The sequence below is a fragment of the Saimiri boliviensis genome, chromosome 12 (assembly GCF_048565385.1).
Source record: "Saimiri boliviensis isolate mSaiBol1 chromosome 12, mSaiBol1.pri, whole genome shotgun sequence".
NCBI lineage: Eukaryota > Metazoa > Chordata > Mammalia > Primates > Cebidae > Saimiri > Saimiri boliviensis.
In genome coordinates, this window is record NC_133460.1 from 20855059 (window position 1) to 20878125 (window position 23067).

General features: G+C 52.2%; 1 protein-coding gene across 1 annotated transcript in view; it reads right to left on the reverse strand.

Annotated features, from left to right (window-relative positions):
• MVP (major vault protein) overlaps positions 1-23067 on the reverse strand; it is a 29366-nt gene that overhangs the window by 3269 nt on the left and 3030 nt on the right. Inside the window, exons 2-11 of the mRNA XM_003930086.4 lie at positions 15493-15652; positions 15108-15303; positions 12378-12501; positions 12138-12269; positions 10043-10137; positions 8929-9165; positions 4853-5134; positions 3146-3390; positions 2870-3067; positions 583-969 (exon numbers count right to left, since the gene is read on the reverse strand). Coding sequence (XP_003930135.3) covers positions 583-969; positions 2870-3067; positions 3146-3390; positions 4853-5134; positions 8929-9165; positions 10043-10137; positions 12138-12269; positions 12378-12501; positions 15108-15303; positions 15493-15617 — 2021 coding nt within the window. The 5' untranslated portion in view covers positions 15618-15652. The remainder of the gene's footprint in view (positions 1-582; positions 970-2869; positions 3068-3145; positions 3391-4852; positions 5135-8928; positions 9166-10042; positions 10138-12137; positions 12270-12377; positions 12502-15107; positions 15304-15492; positions 15653-23067) is intronic.

Sequence of the window (23067 nt, forward strand, 5' to 3'; positions counted from 1 at the left end):
AGGAGCTTCCTGCACAGCCAGAACAGCCAGTGCAAAAGGCCTTCAGGTGGGTCCAAGCTGTGCACTGAAGGAGCGGAAGGGAGCCTGTGGGGCTGGAACACGTTCCAGGGATGAGGAACATGGAAGCGGGAGGGTAGAAGGCAAATCGGGGGAGGCTGGCTGGACCTACAGGAAGGAGTTTGGGTTTTATCACATGCAAGATGGGAGGCTGCAGGAGCCGCATCTGATACATGCCTCCACCCCCAACGCCTGCCCCTGTTCTCTTCTGAGACAGGGTCTGTCTCCCAGGCCTGTTGCCCAGCCTGGAGTACAGTGGCACAATCATGTCTCGCTGCAGCCTCAAACTCCTGGCTTCAAGTGATCTTCCCGCCTCGGCCTCCCACGGCGCTGGGATTACATGCATGAGCCAGTGCGCCCAGCCTGTTTCACATTTTAAGTGGGTCACCTGATCTGTCAGCTAGGGAATAGATCCCTCGGGGTGGGGATGGCAGCAGGCAGTCCATAGGGAACACCAGATTATCCAGGTCCCGGCAGTGGCCTGCCATGGGCATGGTGGGCAGCCAGGTTCCCGGCCTCACTCACTTGGCTGCTGCTTCCTGGGAGTTGGTGGTGATCTCAATGGCCAGCTGGACGCTGCGCTGCAGGGCGTCCCGAGTTCTCTGGTCCACGGGCTCTACTGACTGCACATCCACGCTGCTGACCACCAGCCCATTTTGCGGGAAGACAGCCCGATCCCGGGGCCTGGGCAGGGCTATGCCATCGGGGCCCTTGGTTTCCGAGGTCTCAAAGCCAAAGACGGCAGTGCGAATGATGCGGGCCGAGTTCTTATGGAAGTCATCGAAAGTGACAGAGGCCACAGCCCCCCGCACCCGGGACGCGATGGCCTTGCAGGCGTCGCCTACAAAGTCTGGCACTGAAAAGAGCTTGGCTGTCTCCTGGGGGTCCTTCCGGTCATTCACCTCGAAGTGCCTGTGAACAAACAGGCCCAGAATGGGAAAACCGCTTTCCGCTTTCACCCAGGGATCTTTTTTTTTTTTTTTTTTTAAGAAATAAGGTTTTGCCATGTTCACCAGGCTGGTCTTGAACTCCTGGGCTCAGGTGACACTCCTGTCTCAGCCTCCCAAAGTGCTGGAATTACAGGTGTGATCACATCCGGCCAGCAACTCTCGGAGAAGAACTTCAACACCCACCCTCTATGGCCGGGCAGGGTCTCTCACAATGGAGAATGCTAATGTATGCCTGGCACGGGCCTAACAAAACACATGCTCTCCTTTAATCCACTCAGCCACCCTATGAGATGGTAATGATCATCACCCCCATTTTGCAGATGAGGAAGTAGAGGTCCAGAGAGGTCAAGTGACTGATCCAAGGCCATATAACATGTGGCAAGCCAGAAAGCTGGACCAGGCAGCTGCCCCAGGGGCCTGTGCTCTCGGCTGTGATGCTATAGTGCCTGGGAATATGTCAGCAGCTGTCTGCCGCCATCCGGACACTGGCTGCTTCCCGCTAAGAGGTGAGGGACATGCTTGGAAGTGTTAAAGATTCTTTTTGGGAGACAGAATCTCGCTCTGTCTCCCAGGCTGGAGTGCAGTGGCATAATCTCGATTCACTGCAACCTCCACCTCCCAGGTTCAAGCGATTCACCTGCCTCAGCCCCCTGAGTAGGATTACAGGTGCCCACTACCGCATCTAGCTAATTTTTGTATTTTTAGTAGAGACAGGGTTTCACCACATTGGCCAGGCTGGTCTTGACCTCAAGTGATCTGCCTGCCTCGGTCTCCCAAAGTGCTGGGATTACAGGCATGAGCCACCGCGCCTAGCTGCTTTTCTTTCTTTTTTTTTTTTCCTTCCTTCCTTCAAGACAGAGTCTCCCTCTGTTGTCCAGGCCAGAGTGTAGCGGCACAATCATAGCTCACTGCACCCTCAAATTCCTGGGCACCCTCAAATTCTTCCACCTCGGCCTCCCAAGTAGTTGGGTCTACAGACAGCTACCATGCGGAGCTAGTTTAAATTTTTTTTTTGTAGAGACAGGGTCTTGCTATGTTGCCCAGCCTGGTCTCAAACTTCTAGCCTCAAGCAGTCCTCCTGCCTCAACCTCCCAAAGTGCTGGGTTCACAGGGCACCGTCCCTGGTCATGAACACTGTTTCTGTACATGACTTATCTCACCTAATCCTAATAGCTGCCACTGAGCGCTGACCATGTTTGGGGCACTGTTCTAATGCTCGTTGCATCCTTTCAACAGCTTTGTGAAGGAAGTAATGCTCTCTTCTTCATGTTACTGATGGAGAAACTGAGGAAAGCACCCTGTCCCTTGCCCAGGTACACAGGCTGCAAACAGCAGGGCAGGGGCACAGGCCAGGGTGGTCAGTTTCAGAGCATGTGTTCTCACTGCCCGCTGGCACCGCCCACTTCCGCTGGGTGTGTCCCTTGCATCTTTTAACAGCCTGGCGTTAAGCATTTGGCTGCAGGCACGAAGGGAGCTTAACTGTGTAGTGTCTTGCTACTGGGTCCCCGAGTCCTGATCCCAGGAGGTGAGCCCAGGCTTCCCTGTATTTTCATGACTTTCCGGGTTCCCTCTTGACCTCGGGACTAAAGGAAGTGTCCTGCTGTCATGAGGAGCCCAGCACTTGACCAGGCACCTCTTTTTCTTGGGGTTCCTGGGCTGTATCCAGCAGGAGCCCTCACCCACTGCTCCCCACTCGGTTTGGTTTGAGACAGGGTCTTGCTCTGTCACCTAGGCTGGAGTACAGTGGGGGCATCATGGCTCACTGTAGCCTGGACCTCCTGGGCTCAAGCGATCCTCCCCCACCAGCCTCCCAGAGTGCTGGAATTTCAGTAGTGCACCCCGCGCCTGATCCCTGTTTTTACCAGTTGTAGGCCAGCTGCAGTTGCAGCCTGGCATGATCCGCCGTTTCAATGGTGATGACGTCTGTGAAGAAGTCAGGCCCCAGCAGCAGGCAGAGCGCACGGCGGGCGTGGGGACGCTTGGGCCGCCCGGCTGAGAGGGACAGCACCGTGAACTGCTCCTCAGGACCCAGCGACACCAGCTCAGGCCCAAAGACCACACTGCAGAGAGAGCTGGGGGTCAGAGCCAGACCCATGGAGAGCCGTCCCCACACCCAGCCGGGCCCCACCGGTGCTCACCGGGCTCGCTTCGCTCGGTAGTCATACACCTGCACGGCAGCGTTGTGGGGCACGCGGTAGCTGACCACGCGGGTCTTGTTCCGGGGCACGGAGGGCTGGAAGCTCTGAGCTGTGCCAGTGTCACCCCTGTCCGCCAGAGGGTCCTGCCCCTTGTTGAGCAGCTCCTCCACCCCGGGAGGCAGCTCCTTCTCCCACAGGACTTCGTCCTCCGTCAGCATGTAGGTGCTTCCTATCACGGCTCGAACCTTGGGGTGAAGACAGGGACGGATGGGGCCGGTGACAGTGGAAGGGAGGGAGACTTGCCCAGCGGTCCCGAAGCTCAGCCCGTCCAGGGAAAGTGCGGTGCAAGGTTAAACATGGCCTCCGTGGGGAGGGCAGGGTCCACCCCACATCTGCCATCTGCTGGCCCCGTAGTTGTGGGCTAACTACCTCACCTCTAGGGCTTCAATTTCCTCCTCTGTCAAGTAGACTTGAGAGTGGCTACTTCCAGGGGTGAAAGGGTGAATGACATCTCCCACATCTACCTCAAACAGCCCTTGCACAGAGAAGGTGCTCAATGTTATTTCTAGAATTTTCTGGCTGGGCGTGGTGGCTCATGCCTGTAATCCTAGTACATTACAGGATTACTCGGCTTTGGGAGGCCGAGGTGGGTGGACTGCCTAAGCTCAGGAGTTTGAGACCAGCCTAGGCAACACAGTGAAACCCTGTCTATTCTAAAAATAAATTAGCTGAACGTGGTGGCAGATGCCTATAGTCCCAGCTACTCAAGAGGCTGAGGCAGGAGAGTCATTTGAATCCAGGAGGTAGAGGTTGCAGTGAGCCAAGATAGTGCCACTGCACTCCAGCCTGGGCGACAGAGTGAGACTCCATCTCAGAAAAAAAAAAAAAAGAATCTTCCTTCAAGGGGCAGTTTGGAGGGCACTCCAGGGACTGTGAAGTAGGCCGTGTACACGGACACTCCCTCGGGTTCCCAGCTGGACTTCCAGCTTGGATTCTTAGGGAAGGCTGGAGATGTGGCCCAAGGTGAAATCAAGGTCAAGGTTTTAGGTGAAGTAGCAAAAATGCAAGATTCTACTGGCATATGGGCATGGGGGAGGAGGTCCTTCCTTCCCTGGCCACTCCATTAGATCTTTATGCTGGGGACCAGGTCTGCTGTGAGACAGGGTCCCTGTCCTAAACCCCTGCTTGTCTTCTTAGGGGAGCTTCTAACTTTTTTTTATTTTTAAGATGGAGTCTCACTCTGTTGTCCCGGCCAGAGTGCAGTGGTGTGATCTTGGCTCACTGTAACCTCTGCCTCCTGGATTCAAGCAATTCTCCTGCATCAGCCTCCCGGGCAGCTGAGACTACTCGGACCACCACCCTGCCTGGCTCATTTTTGTCTTTTTAGTAAAAATGGGGTTTCACCATGTTGGCCAGGCTGGTCTTGAACTCCTGACCTCAGGTGATCCACCCACCTTGGCCTCCCAAAGTGCTGGGATTACAGGAGTGAGCCACCGCACCCAGCCAGTTCTAACATTTCAAACGAGATATTTAAGGCAGGATGGCAAATACTCCATGGAGTGCCCTCCCCCAACCAGACAGCCTACCCGATGCGGCTCTCCATCTGCTGAAGTCCCCACCCACCTCTCCCAGGTATCCAGAGGAAGCCGCCACCAAGGCCAAGGCCACAGCCGCGTGCCAGCACTGCTGCCCACCCCCAGCCATTACCTTTCCGGTCTTGACATCCTGCACATAGATGCCCTCGTTCTCATCTAGAGGGATGGCCTGGCGCTCCTCCACCACCTCCACCTTGGCAGACGGCACATACTCCAGGGGTCCGCGGATGAGCCAGTGGTCCCCAGCCTGGCGCGAGACCTTCTCCACATCCTCCTCCTCTTCCAGGGGCTGCAGGGCCCTCAGCAGCAGCCCCTCCTGCTCCGACAGCACGTACACATCCTGGATGCCTTGTTCCAGCTGCTCTCCTGGCTGGAGGAAAAAAGACTTCTCTCCCTAATGGAGAGACGAGAGGTTAGCGCCAGTGCCTTTAGGCTTGCAGATGCCTCAGATGGCACCTCCCCAGCCCCGTGCTGCCTCAGGCCTGTGTGGAGGACAGGAGCCCCAGAAGCACGCCCCCACCCCCACATCATAATACGGGGAGGCTCTACGCAATGCCTGCCAAATCTCATCTGGTCAAATGGGTCCTTGAAAGATTCCATCAACTGTCAGGTCCTGGATCTGCACAAACGAAACCATTAAAAATCAGCCTCTTTTTTTCTCCTTTCTCCCAGGCTTTGTTTTCTAGAGAGGGTGTAACCTAAGGCTTGACGAGTTCTGGTTTTCAGGCCAAATCTGGATTCCGCTTTTTTCTTTTTGTGGCGGGGGGGTGGTGATAGGATCTTGTTCTGTTGTCCAGGCTGGAGTGCAGTGGCACCATCTCAGCTCACTGCAGCCTCAGCCTTCCAGGCTCAAGCAATCCTGCCACCTCAGCCTCCGAAGGAGCTGGGACTACTGATGCGTGTCACTGCACCCAGCTAATTTTTGTATGCTTGGTAGAGACGGGGTTTCATCATGTTGCCTAGGCTTGTTTCAAAATCCTGGGCTCAAGCAATCCACCCGCCTCGGCCTCCCAAAGTGCTAAGATTATAGACATGAGCCACCAAGCCCAGCATCGCCTGTTTTTTAAAATTTTTATTGAGCTATAATCCACATATGAAATTTTCCCATCTAGAGTATACAATTCAGTTGTTTTAGTATGCTCAAATTTGTCCACCCATCACTACTACGTAAGTCGAGAATATTTCCATCATCACCCTGAAAATAAATCCTGTACCTTCTAGTAGTAGAAGGTACTGCTACTCCCCACCCACCCTACCCACCACTCGTCTATTTTCTTTACCTATTCTGGACATTTCATATAAATGGAATCATGCAATATGTGGTCTTTGATGTCTGTTGTGTTTTTTTTTTGTTTGTTTTGTTTTGTTTGAGACAGAGTCTTGCTCAGCTGCCTAGGCTGGGGTGCAGTGACGCGATCTTGGCTCACTGCAACCACCGTCTCCAGTTAAGCGATTCTCCTATCTCAACCTCCTGAGTAGCTAGGATTACAGGCACCTGCAATCATGCCTGGCTAATTACTGTATTTCAGTAGAGATGGGGTTTCACCATGTTGGCACGGCTGGTCTGAACTCCTGACCTCAGGTGATCTGCCTGCCTCCGCCTCCCAAAGTGTTAGAATTACAGGTGTGAGCCACCACGCCCAGCCAGCTTCTTTCACTTATCATGTTTATCAATTTTAATCCATGTTGTAGCATATATGTCATTTCATTGTTTTCTTTTTCCTAGAGACAGGATCTCAGTCTGTTGCCTCAGGCTGGAGTACAGTGGCACGATAGTCTCCACTTCCTGGAATCAAGTAATTTTCCCACTTCAGCCTCCCAAGTAGCTGAGACTACCAGTGTGCCCCCATGCCTGGCCAGTTTTTAAACATTTTTGTAGAAGTGGGGTCTCGCCCAGCCTGGCCAACATGGCGAAACCCCATCTCTACTAAAAACACAAAAATTAGCTGGGTGTGGTGGCAGGCACCTGTAATCCCAGCTACTTGAGGGACTGAGGCAGGAGAATTGCTTGAATCCGGGAGGAAAAGGTTGCAGTGAGCCGGGATCACGCCACTGCACTCCAGCCTGGGTGACAAAGCGAGATTGTTTCCAAAAAAAAGTAAAAATAGAGTCTCGCTATGTTACCCAGGGCTACTGTCTAACTCCTGGCTTCAAGTAATCCTCTGCCTCAGCCTCCCAAAGAGCTGGGATTATAGTCATGAGCTGCTGTGCCTGGCCTGCCATTACTTTCTTATGACTGAATGATATTCCATTGTATGCATATGCCACAATTTTTTATCTATTCGTTAAATGGTGTACAATTGGGTTATTTCTACTCTTTTTTTTTTTTTTTTTTTCTCTGAGACAGAGTCTCACTCTGTCACTCAGGCTGGAGTGCAGCGGTGCAATCTTGGCTCACTGCAACCTCCTCCTTCCAGGTTCAAGTGATTCTCCTGCTTCAGCCTCCAGAGTAGCTGGGATTACAGGTGCCTGATACCATGCCCAGATAATCTTTTTGTATTTTTAGTAGAGATGGGATTTCACCATGTTGGCCAGGCTGGTTTCCAACTCCTGACCTCAGGTGATCCGCCCACCTTGGCCTCACAAAGTGCTGGGATTACAGGTGTGAGCCACTGCCCCCGGCCTATTTCTACTTTTTTTTTTTTTTTTTGAGACGGAGTTTCGCTCTTGTTACCCAGGCTGGAGTGCAATGGCGCGATCTTGGCTCATCACAACCTCTGCCTCCTGAGTTCAGGCAATTCTCCTGCCTCAGCCTCCTGAGTAGCTGGGATTACAGGCACGCGCCATCATACCCAGCTAATTTTTTGTATTTTTAGTAGAGACAGGGTTTCACCATGTTCACCAGGATGGTCTCGATCTCTTGACCTCATGATCCACCCGCCTTGGCCTCCCAAGGTGCTGGGATTACAGGCGTGAGCCACCGCGCCTGGCTTATTTCTACTTTTTCTGCCTCCTGTTTTTGCAAATAAAATATTCCAGGAATGCAGCAGTATTCACTTGTTTACATACTGCCCATGCTGATTTCCTGACATAACAGCAGAGTTGAAGAACTTTCGCCGGAAATGACTCACGGAGCCTGGAATATCTACCACCCAGCCCCCTTTACAGAACGAGTTTGGCACCTCCTGGTATTCCCACATATAGTTCGGAGAGGGGATAAGGTACGGGGTGGGAGAGGTACACCAAGAGGTCTGTTTTACAAAAGATGACAAAGCGAAGCCAACACCAGAACATAAAAGATGTGAAATAGTCACCGTGTGCTAGTTCAGTCCACTACTGACTGCACAAAGTGGTCCTGTAAGATTATAATGGAGCTTTGGGATTTTCTTGGTTTTTTTTTTTTTTTTTTTTTTTTTTTTTTTGAGACAGTCTCCCTCTGTCACCCAGGCTGGAGTCCAATGGCACAATCTTGGCTCACTGCAGGCTGGACTTCCTGGGTTCAAGTGATTCTTGTGCCTCAGCCTCCCAAGTAACTGGAACTACATGTGTGTGCCACCACACCCAGCACACTTTTGCATTGAGACAGGATTTCCCAATGTTGGCCAGGCTGGTCTTGAAACTGCTGACCTCAAGTGATCCACCTATGTCAGCCTCCCAAAGTGCTGGGATCCACCCAGCAGCCTCCCAGCTGCTGGGTCAGGCATGAGCCACTGCAGCTGGCCTTATACTGTGTTTTTACAGTACCTTTTCTATGGTTATATACGCAAGTACTTACCATTGCGTTCAGCTGCCTGCAGTATTCAGGACAATCACATGCTGCGCAGGTGGGCAGCCTCAGGGCAGGCTACGTCATCTAGCCTAGGTGTATAGTAGGCTGTGCCATCTAGGTTTACGTAAATGTACTCTTTTGCACAAAGACAAAATTATCTAACGACCATTTCTCAGAATGCATCCCCATTGTTAAGTGACACATGACTGTGTCAGAGTTTCAGGGTCTTGGGCTGGGGGGCAGCCAGAAGGCCTTCCCAGAAGGGGAAGTAACTTCAGGTCTGAAGGGTAAGTTGAAGGCTGCCAGGACTCAAATGGGCCAGTGTGTCAGGCGTGCGACAACTAAGCATGCAAAGGCACAGAAGGTGTTCCTAGAACGTGCATCTGAAGGAAAGAAGGGAGAAAGGGCAGAGGGCCTCGTGCCACTCGAGGGCATTCACCTCCCAGGGTCATCCTCTGTAGGGGGTGCCGGGGCCTCACCTTGACCACGCGCTTCTGCCCCAGCTGATTCTTGCCATCCTGTCCGACGGGGTCGAGAATCACACAGTAGTTGCGGGGGCCCAGGGTGGTGATGGGCACAACCCCCAGCACCTCCTCGTGGACATCTGGCACGTGGGCCTCCGTGTCCTGCACTGTCACCAGCCACTCCTCCCCAGTGCGGCGGGACACTCCCCTGAAGTCCTGGAAGTTCTGCCGAGCCCGGAGGTGCAGGGCTGTCTGCAGAGCAAGGTTTGGGTATCTGAGTGACCTGCCTCCAACTTGAGGGTATCTGCGAGCCCATTAGCCACCAAATGCTTCCAGGTCTCAGAGGAAATTTCTACCAATCCAGGCCGTTTTAAAATTTTTTGGTTTTGAGTTGGAGTTTCATTCTTGTTGCCTAAGCAGGAGTGCAATGGTACAATCTTGGCTCACTGCAACCTCCACCTCCTGGGTTCAAGCGATTCTCCTGCCTCAGCCTCCGGAGTAGCTGGGATTACAGGCACCACCACATCTGGCTACTTTTTGTATTTTTAGTAGAGATAGGGTTTTGCCATGTTGGCCAGTCTGGTCTCAAACTCTTGACTTCAGGTGATCCACCCACCTTGGCCTCCCCATGGTCATGCCACTACACTCCATCCTGGGAGACAGAGCAAGACTCTCTGTCTCCCAGGCTAGAGTGTAGTGGCATGACCATGGCTCACTGCAACCTCTGCCTCCCAGGTTCAAGCGATTCTCCTACCTCAGCCTCTGGAGTAGCTGGGACTATAGGCATGCTCCACTACACCCAACTAGTTTTAAAATTTTCTGTAGAGGTGAATTCTCACTATGTTGCCCAGGCTAGTCTCAGACTTCTGGCCTCAAGTAATTCTCCCACCTCAGCCTCCCAAATTGCTGAGATTACAGATACGAGCCACTTCGCCTGGCCCAGGAAGGACTGTTTCACCCTTCAGATGATCCAGAATACTCCTCAGGTAATCTGATCTCTGAATTTTTTTTAAGTGACCCTAAAATTATTACTTCTCTTTTACTCTCATGCCATCCTACCACTATTCTCTGCCTCTCGGAAGGTTCCCTAGCCCCAGGTCCCTTAAACGACAGCCGCCATAGCACCAACCTTTTCTGTAAGGATCACGGCATCCACCAAATCCAGGACTTCCTCAAACACCGCTGGGAGGTACGCCCCCACCGTGGTGACCAGCCATTCTTCTCCTGGGCCGAGAGTGGAGGGTAAGCGACAAGGGTCCCCCAGCCTTCTCCCCACCTGCCTCTCCCACAGCCTAGGCTCAGGGGATTGGCAGATTTCACTGGCAAAGAGACGTCACCAGCCCAGGCTCAAGGTCCTGACTGTGGTTCTCTTATTCACTTCTTTGAAGCCAGAGGAAAACAAACTCCCACCCCAGTTGAATTTTAAAAGCCTTTTTTTTTTTTTTTTTTTTTTTTTTGAGACGGAGTTTCGCTCTTGTTACCCAGGCTGGAGTGCAATGGCGCGATCTCGGCTCACCGCAACCTCCGCCTCCTGGGTTCAGGCAATTCTCCTGCCTCAGCCTCCTGAGCAGCTGGGATTACAGGCACGCGCCACCATGCCTAGCTAGTTTTTTGTATTTTTAGTAGAGACGGGGTTTCACCATGTTGACCAGGATGGTCTCGATCTCTCGACCTCGTGATCCACCCGCCTCGGCCTCCCAAAGTGCTGGGATTACAGGCTTGAGCCACCGCGCCCGGCCCTTTTTTTTTTTTTTTTGAGACAGAGTCTCCTTCTGTCACCCAGGCTGCGATCTCAGCTCACTGCAACCTCAGCCTCCTGAGTTCAACTGATTCTCAAGCCCTCAGCCTCTTGAGTAGCTGGAATTACAGGCACGTACCACAATGCCTGGCTATTATTTGTATTTTTTGTACGGATGGGGTTTCACCATGTTGCCCAAGCTGGTCTCAAACTCCCGGCCACAAGTGACCCACCCACCTTGGCCTCCCAAGGTGCTGGGATTCCAGGCGTGAGCCACTGCACCTGGCCTAAAAGCCTTCCTAAGAGGCCCAAGTTGCTGCTATGCCAACAGCATGCTTTGCCTTCTCTAAGCTCCAAAGACCAACCTTTGTCCTTCTAAAACGGGCAGCAGAACTGCCTCTGGTAGAGCTGTGGATGTCCTTGGGTTTATTGGAGAAGCCAGAGTGCCTGGATGCAGGTCCCAGCCTCTCCCTGCCTGGCCACAACCTAGGACAAGCAACCTGCGTTCTGTGTCCCAGTTTTGTTATACAGAAAATGGGAATGGCAGTGGCTCGAGGTAGTACCTCTGTTGCCCAGGATGGAATGCAGTGGTGCGATCACAGCGCACTGCGACCTCCACCTCCTAGGCTCAAGCAATCCTCCCACTTCAGCCTTCCAAGTAGCTGGGACTACAGACATGTGCCACAATGTCCAGCTAATTTTAAAATTATTTGTAGAGACGGGGTCTCACTGTGTTGCTCAAGCTGGTCTTGAGCTCCTGGGCTCAGGCAATCCACCATCTAGGCGAAGTGCTGAGATGACAGGTGTGAGCCACCATACCTGCTGGCCCACGTTTGTCAACTGTGTTTAACCATGTGCTTTGTTCATTCAGAATCATATAAGACATCGCCACCACCCACAGCTCATGGTGAAGGTCGGGGAAGGAAAAGCTATGTCAGGCCCGATGATCATGGTCACATTTTCCAGCCCAAGTGGAAACAGCATGAAGCGGGGGTGGGGAAAGAATGGCAGTGGGTGGCCCTCAACAGCTTTCAAGAGATACCAGGCCGGGCGCGGTGGCTCAAGCCTGTAATCCCAGCACTTTGGGAGGCCGAGGCGGGTGGATCACGAGGTCAAGAGATCGAGACCATCGTGGTCAACATGGTGAAACCCCGTCTCTACTAAAAATACAAAAAATTAGCTGGGCGTGGTGGCGCATGCCTGTAATCCCAGCTACTCAGGAGGCTGAGGCAGGAGAATTGCCTGAACCCAGGAGGCGGAGGTTGCGGTGAGCCGAGATCGCGCCATTGCACTCCAGCCTGGGTAATAAGAGCGAAACTCCGTCTCAAAAAAAAAAAAAAAAAAAAAAAAAAAAAAAAAAAAAAAAGAGAGATACCAGAAAAGCACCTCTCTCGGGCTACAGGAGGCTTTCCTTAACTTTTCTATGTTTTCCCTGCAGTGGGGGTCCCTCCTGCCCACCTGCCATCATTGCCCCTCAGTGCCCCACCTGTCACCCTTTCCTTGCCATCCCGGTCCCAGCACTCCTTGCGGGCCCTCAGCCGCAGAGCCTGGTTCTGCCTGATGATGGTGGCCTGAATGATCTCCACAACCTCCACTTCCTTCCGGGGGATGTACGTGCCTGGGGAGGGAAGAGGACATGGAAGGTGACGGTCAGAAGGTATCGGGGCTATGGCAGGAAGGCAGGGACCCCCGACCCCGACTTAGGCTCCGTGGAGACAGAACTTACCAGGTCCCTCGAAGAGCCACTCGTCTCCGGCCACCACTTTGTCTCCATCTTTATCCTCAAAATCGAGCAGCGCCTTCAGATGGAGGGCAGTGTTGGGCAGAACCACCTGCAGGGGTGTGATGTCCTAGTGGGAAGGAAGGTGGGGACACAGAACAGTCAGTGCTGTGACACCAGGGCCATGCCTGATACTCTGGAGGCAGGTCCACAGCATCCATCTCTGCATGTCCTGAAATAGGACTGAGGTAGAGGCCAGGCGCGGTGGCTCACGCCTGTCGTCCCAGCACTTTGGGAGGCTGAGGTAGGAGGACCACTTGAGCTCAGACATTAAAGACCAGCCTGGACAACATAGCAAAACCCCATCTCTTAAAAAAAAAAAAAAATTAGCCAGGCATGGTGGTCCACACCTATAGTCCCAGCTACTCGGGAGGCTGAGGCAGGAGGATCACTTGAGACCAGGAGGTTAAAGCTTCAGTGAGCTATGACTGTACCACCGCACTCCAGCCTGTCTCTTTTGAGACAGAGCAAGACCTTGTCTCAAAAAAATAAAAATAAAAGATCAGAAGACATGACCAAGATCACACAGCTTGTGAGAAACAGAAGACTTGAACTCTGGTATTGAGTGAAGTCTGCCCTGCGCCTGACTCTGACGAGGCTGGTCCCAGGCTGGAGGAGCGGGCAGAGTGACTCCACTCCACTCACTGGCCACACACCAGCTAGAGAGCAGGGTGGAGGCTTGCTGCTCTGAGGGCCTTTCCCTGCTCATCCCTTTCCTACAGGGCACCCTGGTTGTGGTGGCGAGAACATATCCCTTCTTCATGAAGTGTAAGTTCCAGCAGGGTGATAACATACAAATGCCAATCATTCTGTCCCAGCAGACTACAGATACTCTCAGGGTGAGAGGTTCTTCAAGGTATTCAGATGAAGGAGAAGTTAGAGAAGGCCCTTTGAATTGAAACTGGGGCTCAAAGGAAAAGCTGGCTTTTTTGGGGGGTGGGGGGCAGGGGACAGAGTCTCTCTGTGTTATCCAGATCCAGGCTGGACTGCAGTGGTATAACCATGGCTCACAGCAGCCTCAACCTTCCAGGCTCATGTGATCCTCCCACCTCAGCCTCCTGAGTAGCTGGGATTACAAGTGTGTGTTACTACTCCCAGCTACTTTTTTTTTTTTTTTTTTTTTTTTTCGAGACAGAGTCTTGCTTTGTCACCCAGGCTGGAATGCAGTAGCATGATATCAGCTCACTGCAACTTCTGCCTCCAGGTTCAAGGGATTCTCATGCCTCAGCCTCCTGAGTAGCTGAGATTACAGGTGCACGCCACCACACGTGGCTAATTGTTGTATGTTTAGTAGCGATGGGGTTTCGCCATTTGGCCAGGCTGGTCTTGAATTCTTGACCTCAAGTATTCTGCCCACCTCAGCCTCCCAAAGTGCTGGGATTACAGGCATAAGCCACTGTGCCCGGCCGAATGTATTCTTTAAAATGAAAGCTTAGGCAGGGCATGGTGACTCACATCTCTAATCCCAGAATTTTGGGAGAACAAGGTAGAAGGATCGTTTGAGTGCAGGAGGTCGAGGCTGAGTAAGCTCTGATCATTCCACCGCACTCTGGTCTAGGCAACGAGAGATCCAGTCTCAAAAAAAAAAAAAAAAAAAAAAAAGTACAAAAATCCCTATATACTCTTCACTTGGATTCCTTAAGGGGTATCATCTTATTCTTCATTTTCTCTCTACACACACGCTTCTTCCCCAAAACTGTCTGCACCTAAGTGGACATGAATGTCCCTAAAAGCTGCCCAGGTCCTGCCATTATGCATTCAGGATCAAGTGGCACAGGTTAGTAAAGTCAGTGAAAAAGCATTGAATGGTCAGAAGGTAAAGATGGGAGAACAGGTAAGGGAATGAAGGTGGGACGCTCACCTGCTCAGGCCCAGGCCTGAGGCCAAGGGAGATAAGAGGCTGGCTACAGGTTCAGGCCGGTGACGGCTTCTCCTAGAATAGGCACAGCCCAGGCCTGGGCTTGTCACTGCTGCTTTGGCACTGCCCACCAGTGTCTGGCACTGGGTGAATGAAGTGCTTAACCTTGGCACATGTTATTTAATGCCAGACTGGCTGGGCACTTCTGGCAGGCGCTGGAGCATGGGAAATTAGCGGATGAGATGGGCTGGCAGTTCTCAGAAAAGAAGCAGGTGTGTTTGGGGCATTTGTGCAGGACGGGGGTGGCTGGAGGTGAGTGGAGGTACAGTGAGTCAATTCCAGCCCTGGTGAGAGCCGGCAAGTGTCTCTGCCCACCCCTCCCGTTGCCCTGGTTTGTTTTCCCTTTAGTATAGGCCAGGTGCAGTGGCTCATGCCTGTAATTCCAGCACTTTGGGAGGCCAAGGTCGGCAGATCACCTGAGGTCAGGAGTTTGAGACCAGCCTGGCCAACATGGTGAAACCCTGTCTCTACCAAAACTACAGAAATTAGCCGAGTGTGGTGGCAGGTGCCTGTAATCCCAGTTACTCGGGAGGCTGAGGCAGGAGAATCGCTTGAACCCAGGAGACGGAGGTTGCAGTGAGCTGAGATCATGCCATTGCACTCCAGCCTGGGTGACAAGAGCGAACCGCCGCCTGGAAAAAAAAAAAAAAAAATTAACAGCATCTAGAAAAAAATGTTTTAAAAAAAAAAGCAGTCCAGAGCCCAGGGCAGGTGGAGCATAGGTAGGGTGGGACAGAGGGAGTGAGGAAGCCAGGTACCTTTTCCAGCACCTCCCCTGGGTACAGGGGGAAAGGGTCCTGAGCCAGCCTGATCTCGAGGTCAGCGTGGCGAAGCCGAACTTGCCCTGTGACATCAAACAGCACCGATCCCTGGGCATCCCGCGACACAGGGTTGGCCACTGTGCAGTAGTGGCGTGGGGGGACGGTCACCATGCGCCTGGGGACAAACAGTACCCTGCAGGAAGATGAGAAGAGGTGTGAGGCGTGAGGACCTGGGACAGGGGACACCAAATGAGAGAGACCCAAGCGAGGGCCACTCCTGCTTAGGAACAGGGAGGAGGAAAAGGATGATCGTGCCAGCCAGACTCATGGGCCCCCACAGCCCTGAGTCTCCCCGACAGCCCCGAGCCTCCCCAACACCCACCTCTCATTGTCCTGCCGGATGTAGGTCTTTGGCCCGACCTCCACACGGGACACGTTGCTGTTCTGGTCCAGCACGTGGATGTAGTGGTATGGGGGGATGCGGATGATGAACTCTTCAGTTGCCATGGTGACTCCTAAGCCCAGAGCTCACCAGAAGATGACTGGCAGGTAACGGAGAGGACACAGGATGAGCCTGGGGAGCCTGGGCTGGGGCAGGCATGAGTCTGGAGACAGGCCCCCGGTGGGATACGGCCCTGCCTCCTCCAGCCAGGCCACCGCACCCTTACCTGTCCATAGCCGCATGCCCACCCCTCCCCATCTTCACCCCACCCAAGATGACACAGCCTATCCTGACCACACCTTTGCCAAGAACTGCTTGATGCAGTGAGCCACAGAGGCCCAGGCTTCCTTGCTCATTCCATTCCCTCACTCCCATCAACTACTTCCCCCTACACTGCTACCAGCACTGCAAAGGGCTTCAGATCAAGGCACTCCCAGTCCCTAAGGTGGAGAAATACAGCAAGCTGGGAGAGTGGGGAGCCACGGAGGCAGTGACGTGGCCTTGTCTAGCACGTAAATGGCAGTGGCTCTGAGGAGCTGTCTGGCTCCTCCGGGGGCAGGGGCAGGCTTTGAGAATCCTGAGTCCCCAGCTGTATTCAAACATCAGCCCATAGCCAAAGAATATCTGTCTGCCTCAGGTAGTGCAGTGGCTAGGATTCCATAACAAACACACACAAGGAAACGTCTGCATGAGCTGTGTCTACAGCCCGGCCCCTGTTCTACACTTTCAGTAATCCTGGGGTGAATGTGAAGACCTGGCCCACCGCATGAAGGGGATCCCAGATGGAACTGAGGCTTCCACAGGACCAGCTGCATTAGTAACTGCAAATCACTCTCACCCCTTCACCCCCAGTTCTCTCACCCTCAGCTTCCGCAGTTGTGAGCAAGGGTGGGGTGGAGAGGAAGGAGACGGGAGATAATTGTCACACTCCACCCATCCCATCCATCTGCTTCTGAATCCTGAGCGGAGTGCCACATGCCCTACCTAAGCCCCATCCCTGGCCCCAGCACCCCTTGCACTTTGGACGTGACCCTTTGAGTCACACAGATGGAACCATTTGCTAGGTGCTCCAGAGCCTCACCCTTAAGAGACTCACGTCAGGCTTCTTTATTTTTTGAGACAGGGTCTCATTCTATTGCTCAGGCTAGAGTGCAGTAGTACAATTATAGCTCACAAAAGCCACAAACTCTTGGCCTCAAGCAATCCTCTAGCCTCAGCCTCCTGAATAGCTAAGACTACAGGTGCACGCCACCATGTCTTTTTATTTTTTATTTTTTGGTAAAGATGAGGTCTCATTATGTTGCCCAGGCTCATCTCGAACTCTTGGCCTGCTCGCCTCTGCCTCCCAAAGTACTGGGATTACAGGCGTGAGCCACTGCACCCAGCTGATGAGGAGGCTCTTTTGTCTGGTTGTGGCCTCAAAAATGTCTGGCCAGGTACAGTGCCTCATCCCTGTAATCCCAGCATTATGGGAGGCAGAGCGAGACTGTCACAAAAAAGTGGCTTTTCATCAATTCCACCATCTGCCCAGCCTCCCACCCCAGGTGAGAAATGCAAGGGGAACAAGGGAGTGGCCTGGCCAAGGAAAAACAGGCAGGAGCCATGAATTACAGAAGAAAGTCTGGAGACAGCCTAAGAGAAGAGTTATACTTGGGTCCTACAATCCGTAAAATTTCAACTTTTTGTTTAGAAATTGTGAATCTTCACAAAATCCCAATTCCTGCTTCACTTGAAGAATTAGAAGACCAGCAATACAGCCTACAGTCAAGCCTCAGCCGCCCCTTTAGATGGAAGACAAGCTTCCCCACCTACCACAGTCCCCATCACCCCATACTGCCTTACGGCCACACCATTGCACTGTCCCCCTTGTTTAAAAACCCTTTAACTCAGCAGTTTCCAATGGAAACTTCTACAATGATGGAAGTATTCTAAATCTATGCTATCTTTGGACTAACCACATCCACACGTGGCTCCTGAACCCTTAAAATGTGGCTAGCAGCTGGGCACTATGGCCCACGCCTGTAATCACAGCATTTTGGGAGGCCGAGGCAGGTGGATCATCTGAGGTCGGGAGTTTGAGACCAGCCTGGTCAACATGGTGAAACCTTGTCTCTACCAAAAATACGAAAATTAGCTGGGCATGGTGGCATACACCTGTAATCCCAGCTACTCGGGAGGCTGAGGCAGGAGAATTGCTTGAACCCTGGAGGCAGAGGTTGCAGTGAGCAGAGATCTAATCATTGCACTCTAGCTCTGGGAGACAAAGCAATACTCCGTCTTGGAAAAAATAAATTAAAATGTGACTGGTGCGTCTGAGGAACTAAATTTTTAAATTATTTTTTGAGACAAGGTCTTGTTCTGTTGCCCAGGCAGGAGTGCAGTGGCACAATCATGGCTCACTGCAGCCTCAACCTCCAGCCGCAAGCAATCCTCCGACCTCAACCTCCCAATTAGCTGGGATTACAGGTACATGCCACCAGGCCTAGCAAATTTTTTCTTTTCTTTTTCCTGCAGAGATGAGGTCCTGCTATGTTGCCTAGGCTGGTCTCGAACTGCTGGGCTAAAGCAATCCTCCTGTCTCGGCTTCCTAAAGTGCTGGGATTAGAGGTGTGAGCTACTACAGCCAGGTGATTTTGCTTTAAATTGCCAAACATGTCTGGTTGATCCCATATTGGACAATGGAGTTCTAAATAGTTGAGCCCCAGATAGGGACAATGAATCCTTCAAGGCCACACAGCAAGTTAGTGGTACTGTTGGGACTAGAACCCTGGTGGGAGGCCTGGTCCTGTCTTTCTAGAGAGGCATCACGGTCCCGTCATTGGGGCACCCATTGTGAACCAAACTGCCGGGGCTTACAATTCTGATGGGCTGTTTTCATGTTTTTATATTGTTTCCTTACTGCCTTGCCTCATTTTGAAAGAGGTTACAGTTTGGATGTTTTCCTGGCACACTCCACATCACAGGTCATTCTGCTGCTCCTTCTTTCATCTTGCAACTTTGTATGAGATCTGAACTTGATACTTTTCTGTTGCTCATTTTTGTTCAAAGTTACTTTCCCTTCATTTGTAGGAGGGTGGCTTGTCTAACATCGGAGTTGCCTTTTTTTTTTTTTTTTTTTTTTTGAGACGGAGTTTCGCTTTTGTTACCCAGGCTGTAATGCAATGGCGAGATCTCGACTCACCAAAACCTCCACCTCCTGGGTTCAAGCGATTCTCCTGCCTCAGCCTCCTGAGTAGCTGGGATTACAGGCACGTGCCACCATGCCCAGCTAAGTTTTGTATTTTTAGTAGAGATGGGGTTTCACCATGCTTACCAGGATGGTCTCGATCTCTTGACCTCATGATCCACCCGCCTCGGCCTCCCAGAGTGCTGGTATTACAGGTGTGAGCCACTGGGCCCAGCTTGCCATTTTTTTTTTACTGAGACAAGTCTTCCTCTGTCACCTGTCGGGGCTGGAGTGTGGTGGCGTGATCTCAGCTCACTGCAACCTCTACCTCCTGGGTTCAAGCGATTCTTCTGCCTCAGCACCCCTGAGTAGGTGGGACTACAGGCACACACCACCACGCCTGGCTAATTTTGGTATTTTCAATGGAGATGGTGTTGGTTGGGTTGGTCTCGAACTCCCCACCTTGTGATCCACCTGCCTCGGCCTCCCAAAGTGCTGGGATTACAGGCGTGAGTCACCACGCCTGGCCCTCCTCTCGCCACTCTTAAGGGGACCTTGTCTTTCCTTCCAATGCCCCGTCCTGCTCAGCTTTGATTTCATTCCCCGGTTGCTCTACAATACTGGGCGCAGTTCTGGAAAGGCAACTTCCTAGAGTCCAGAGGGCTGGGACTGCCTGGATCTGGACCTGTTTTTGGGGGGTGGGGAGGAGGGTATAAATTCTCTTTGTTGCCCAGGCTGGAGTGCAGTGGTATAATCATGGCTCACTGCAGCCTTGAACTCCTCAACTCAAGGGAACATCTCAGCCTCCTGAGTAACTGGGACTGGAGGTACATACCACCACACCTAGCTAATATTTAGTTTTTTTGTAGGTGTAAGGTCTTTGTTGTCCAGGTTGGTCTCAAAATCCTAGCCTTAAGTCATCATCCAGCCTTAGCTTCTAAAAGCACTGGGATTACAGGTGGAGCCACTGCACCCAGCCAGGATGCCTGGATCTTGGCTCTCACCATTATGGGATCGGTGATCTTGGGCAAGTCCCTTGACCACCCCGTGCCTATTTCTTCATCTACAAAATCATCAACTGAGTTAGCAGCCCGGGCGCAGTAGCTCATGCCTGTAATCCTAGCACTTTGGGAGGCCGAGGTGGGTGGATCACCCGATGTCAGGAGTTCAACACCAGCCTGGCCATCATGTTGAAACCCCATTTTTTTTTTTTTTTTTTTTTTTTTTTTTTTTTTGAGATCGAGTTTTGCTCTTGTTACCGTGGCTGGAGTGCAATGGCACGATCTCGGCTCACCGCAACCTCCGCCTCCTGGGTTCAGGCAATTCTCCTGCCTCAGCCTCCTGAGTAGCTGGGATTACAGGCACGTGCTACCACGCCCAGCTAATTTTTTTGTATTTTAGTAGAGACAGGGTTTCACCATGTTGACCAGGATGGTCTCGATCTCTTGACCTCGTGATCCACCCACCTCGGCCTCCCAAAGTGCTGGGATTACAGGCTTGAGCCACCGCGCCCAGCCGAAACCCTATCTTAAAATAAAAAAAAAAAAAAGAAACCGAGTTAGCACATAAAGCACTTGGAACAGAGCCTGACTCTTCATCCACACTGACTGCAGAGGAGGGAAGAGTGCCTGAGGCCCAACTTTCCTATCCAGTGTGGGATCTAGGGAATGTAACCAGTGCCAGGGGCTCCCCACTTGACCTGCCGGGCTGGTTTAAGCCTTGGTTGTTTACTGGTCAGCGGCAAGTCTTGTTTCACCCCAGCTCCAGGGATGGAACAGTGAGTAGGGGCTTCACTGCCAAGCGAAGCTTTTTCCACTGCTCCCTTGGTGGGTTCTCTGCAGGGCAGAAACCTGGCCAGGAAACCAGATGGGAGAAAAGGAAGGGCTGGGGCTCTGAGCGGAGATACGGACAGGGCTCTGAGGCCCCCCCAGGGAAGATCTGAACTCTAGAAGGCCATGCAAGGTTGGAAGCAGGCTCTGGGAACAGCCTCCATTGGCTCATTGACTGATGACCCCCCATACTCCCCACAGCTGAGGCCTCTCCACCATCTGCTGCCCCAGCTGGGCCCAGTCAGGGGGGCTGAGTGCCGCGCCCAGCTCAGCCCGGTGACTCAGCAAGTCATCCTTACGGCTGGACTCCTGCCTTGTTCTGAGGCCAAGCCCTTGCCAACTGCCTCTGCATCAGCACTGGGACCCCACCTCCCTGACCGCCTGCCTGCCTGCCTGCCATACCCCAAACCTGGGCCTTCTGCCTACACCACCTGCCAGGTTCAGCCAGGACAGGTCTTGCCTTCTACCCTCGCCATCCATGGAGGTGAGCCAGGAAAACCCTTTGACTCAGCAGCACGTTCCTGACAAGTCTCAGATTTAGGTTTTTGTAAGTTTCCTTCCAGATGACATGCGCAGTTAGGGCATTTTACTTCCAATAGATCAGGGCCCTCTAAAGACTATGGCATGGATTGTGTTGACCTTTGAAAGGTTCTGCCCAGCCCTCAGGCTTGGCCCCAACTCCCCAAATCCACTCACCCACCCTGCTCAGTCCCTGCTTCTGAAGCCTGCCCTAGTTGAGTCTCAGTGTAGACGCCAGTCCTGCCTGATCACACCTCCCTCAGGTGTCGTGAAGCTCCTATAAGAACCACAACCAGCTTTCACCCAAAATCCCACCAGCGCCTCTCCCACCATGAGGCTAAATGGGCAGAGAACTAAATAGCCTGTCCAAAGCAGAAACCAGGTTCGTCATCTAGTTAAAAGAGGGGCTCTTGGCTGAGAGGGGTGGCTCACACCTGTAATCACAACACTTTGGGAGGCTGAAGGTGGGAGGATGGCTTGAGGCTAGGAGTTCAAGACTAGCTTGGGCAACAGCAAAACTTAATAAATAAATGAGTCATGAGTCACTACTTCCCAGAGATCTTCAGGGTCAACTGTGAGTAGCTGATACAGTGAGTCTTTTTTTTTTTTTAAGACAGACTTTCACTCTGTCACCCAAGCTGGTGTGCACTGGCACAATCTCAGCTCACTGCAACGTCCACCTGCCTTCCGGATTCAAGCAAATCTTTTGTTGTTGCTATTTGGTTTGGTTTTGTTTTCTGGATTCAAGCAATTCTCATGCTTCAGCCTCCCAGTAGCTGGAATTACAGGCATATGCCACCAAGCCTGGTTAATTTTTTGTATTTTAGTAGAGATGGGGTTTGACCATGTCACCCCCAGGGTGGTCTCAAACTCCTGAGCTCAGGCAATCTGCCTGCCTCAGCCTCCCTAAACGTTAGGATGACGGGCGTGAGCTACCACACCTGGCCCATAGTGAGTCTTAACTAGCAATTGACCAAGTGACTACACTGCCTATGGCGTCTGCAGTGAGCAGAGTGGTACCACCTGGAGGCTTGTTAGCAATGCAGCCTTGGGGCCCCACCCCAAAGCCACTGAATCCTCGGCATCATAACTTGACTGCCAACGACTTGCACACACGTTAAAGTCTGAGCAGCTCTGGTCTAAAGCAGAGACTCATGGCTCAGGCTGCACACTAGTCATCTGGATTTTTTTTTTTTTTTTTTTTTTTTTTTTTTTTTTTTTTTTTTTTTTAGATAGAGTTCCGCTCTCGTTGCCCAGACTGGAGGGCAATGGCAACATCTTGGCTCACTGCAACCTCTGCCTCCTGGGTTTGAACAATTCTCCTGCCTCAGCCTCTCAAGTAGCTGGGATTACAGGTATACACCACCACACCCAGCTAATTTCCTATTTCTCTTTTAGTAGAGACAGGGTTTCACCATGTGGGTCAGGCTGGTCTGGTACTCCTGACCTCAAGTGATCCACCCACCTCGACCTCCCAGAGGGCTAGGATAACAGGCATGAGCTGCAGTGCCTGGCCTTCTGGAGATATTTTTTTTTTTTTTTTTTTTTTGGAGACAGTTTCACTCTCGTTACCCAGGCTGGAGTGCAATGTCGCGATCTTGGCTCACCGCAACCTCCACCTCCTGGGTTCAGGCAATTCCTGGAGATCTTTTTTAAAGCCATCCATCTCTGGTGATTCTGTTTAATTGGACTGGGTGAGGTTCAAGCACTGCAATTTTAAAAAGTTCTCCCCTCTGACTCTTAATATATAGCCAGGATTGAGAGCCAGTGGGAAAGTGTCACTCCAGCAGTTTTTAGCACTGGCAGCATGCCCCTGGGCCACTTACTAGCCTCTGAGCCTTCCTCTCCAGTGAAGTGAGAATGAAAGTGACTGTTGACCAGGCTTGGTGACTCACGCCTGTAATCCCAGCACTTTGGGAGGCCAAGGTGGGAAGATCGCTTGAGGCTAGGAGTTCAAGACCAGTCTGGGCAACACAGGGAGACCCCATTGCTACCAAAATC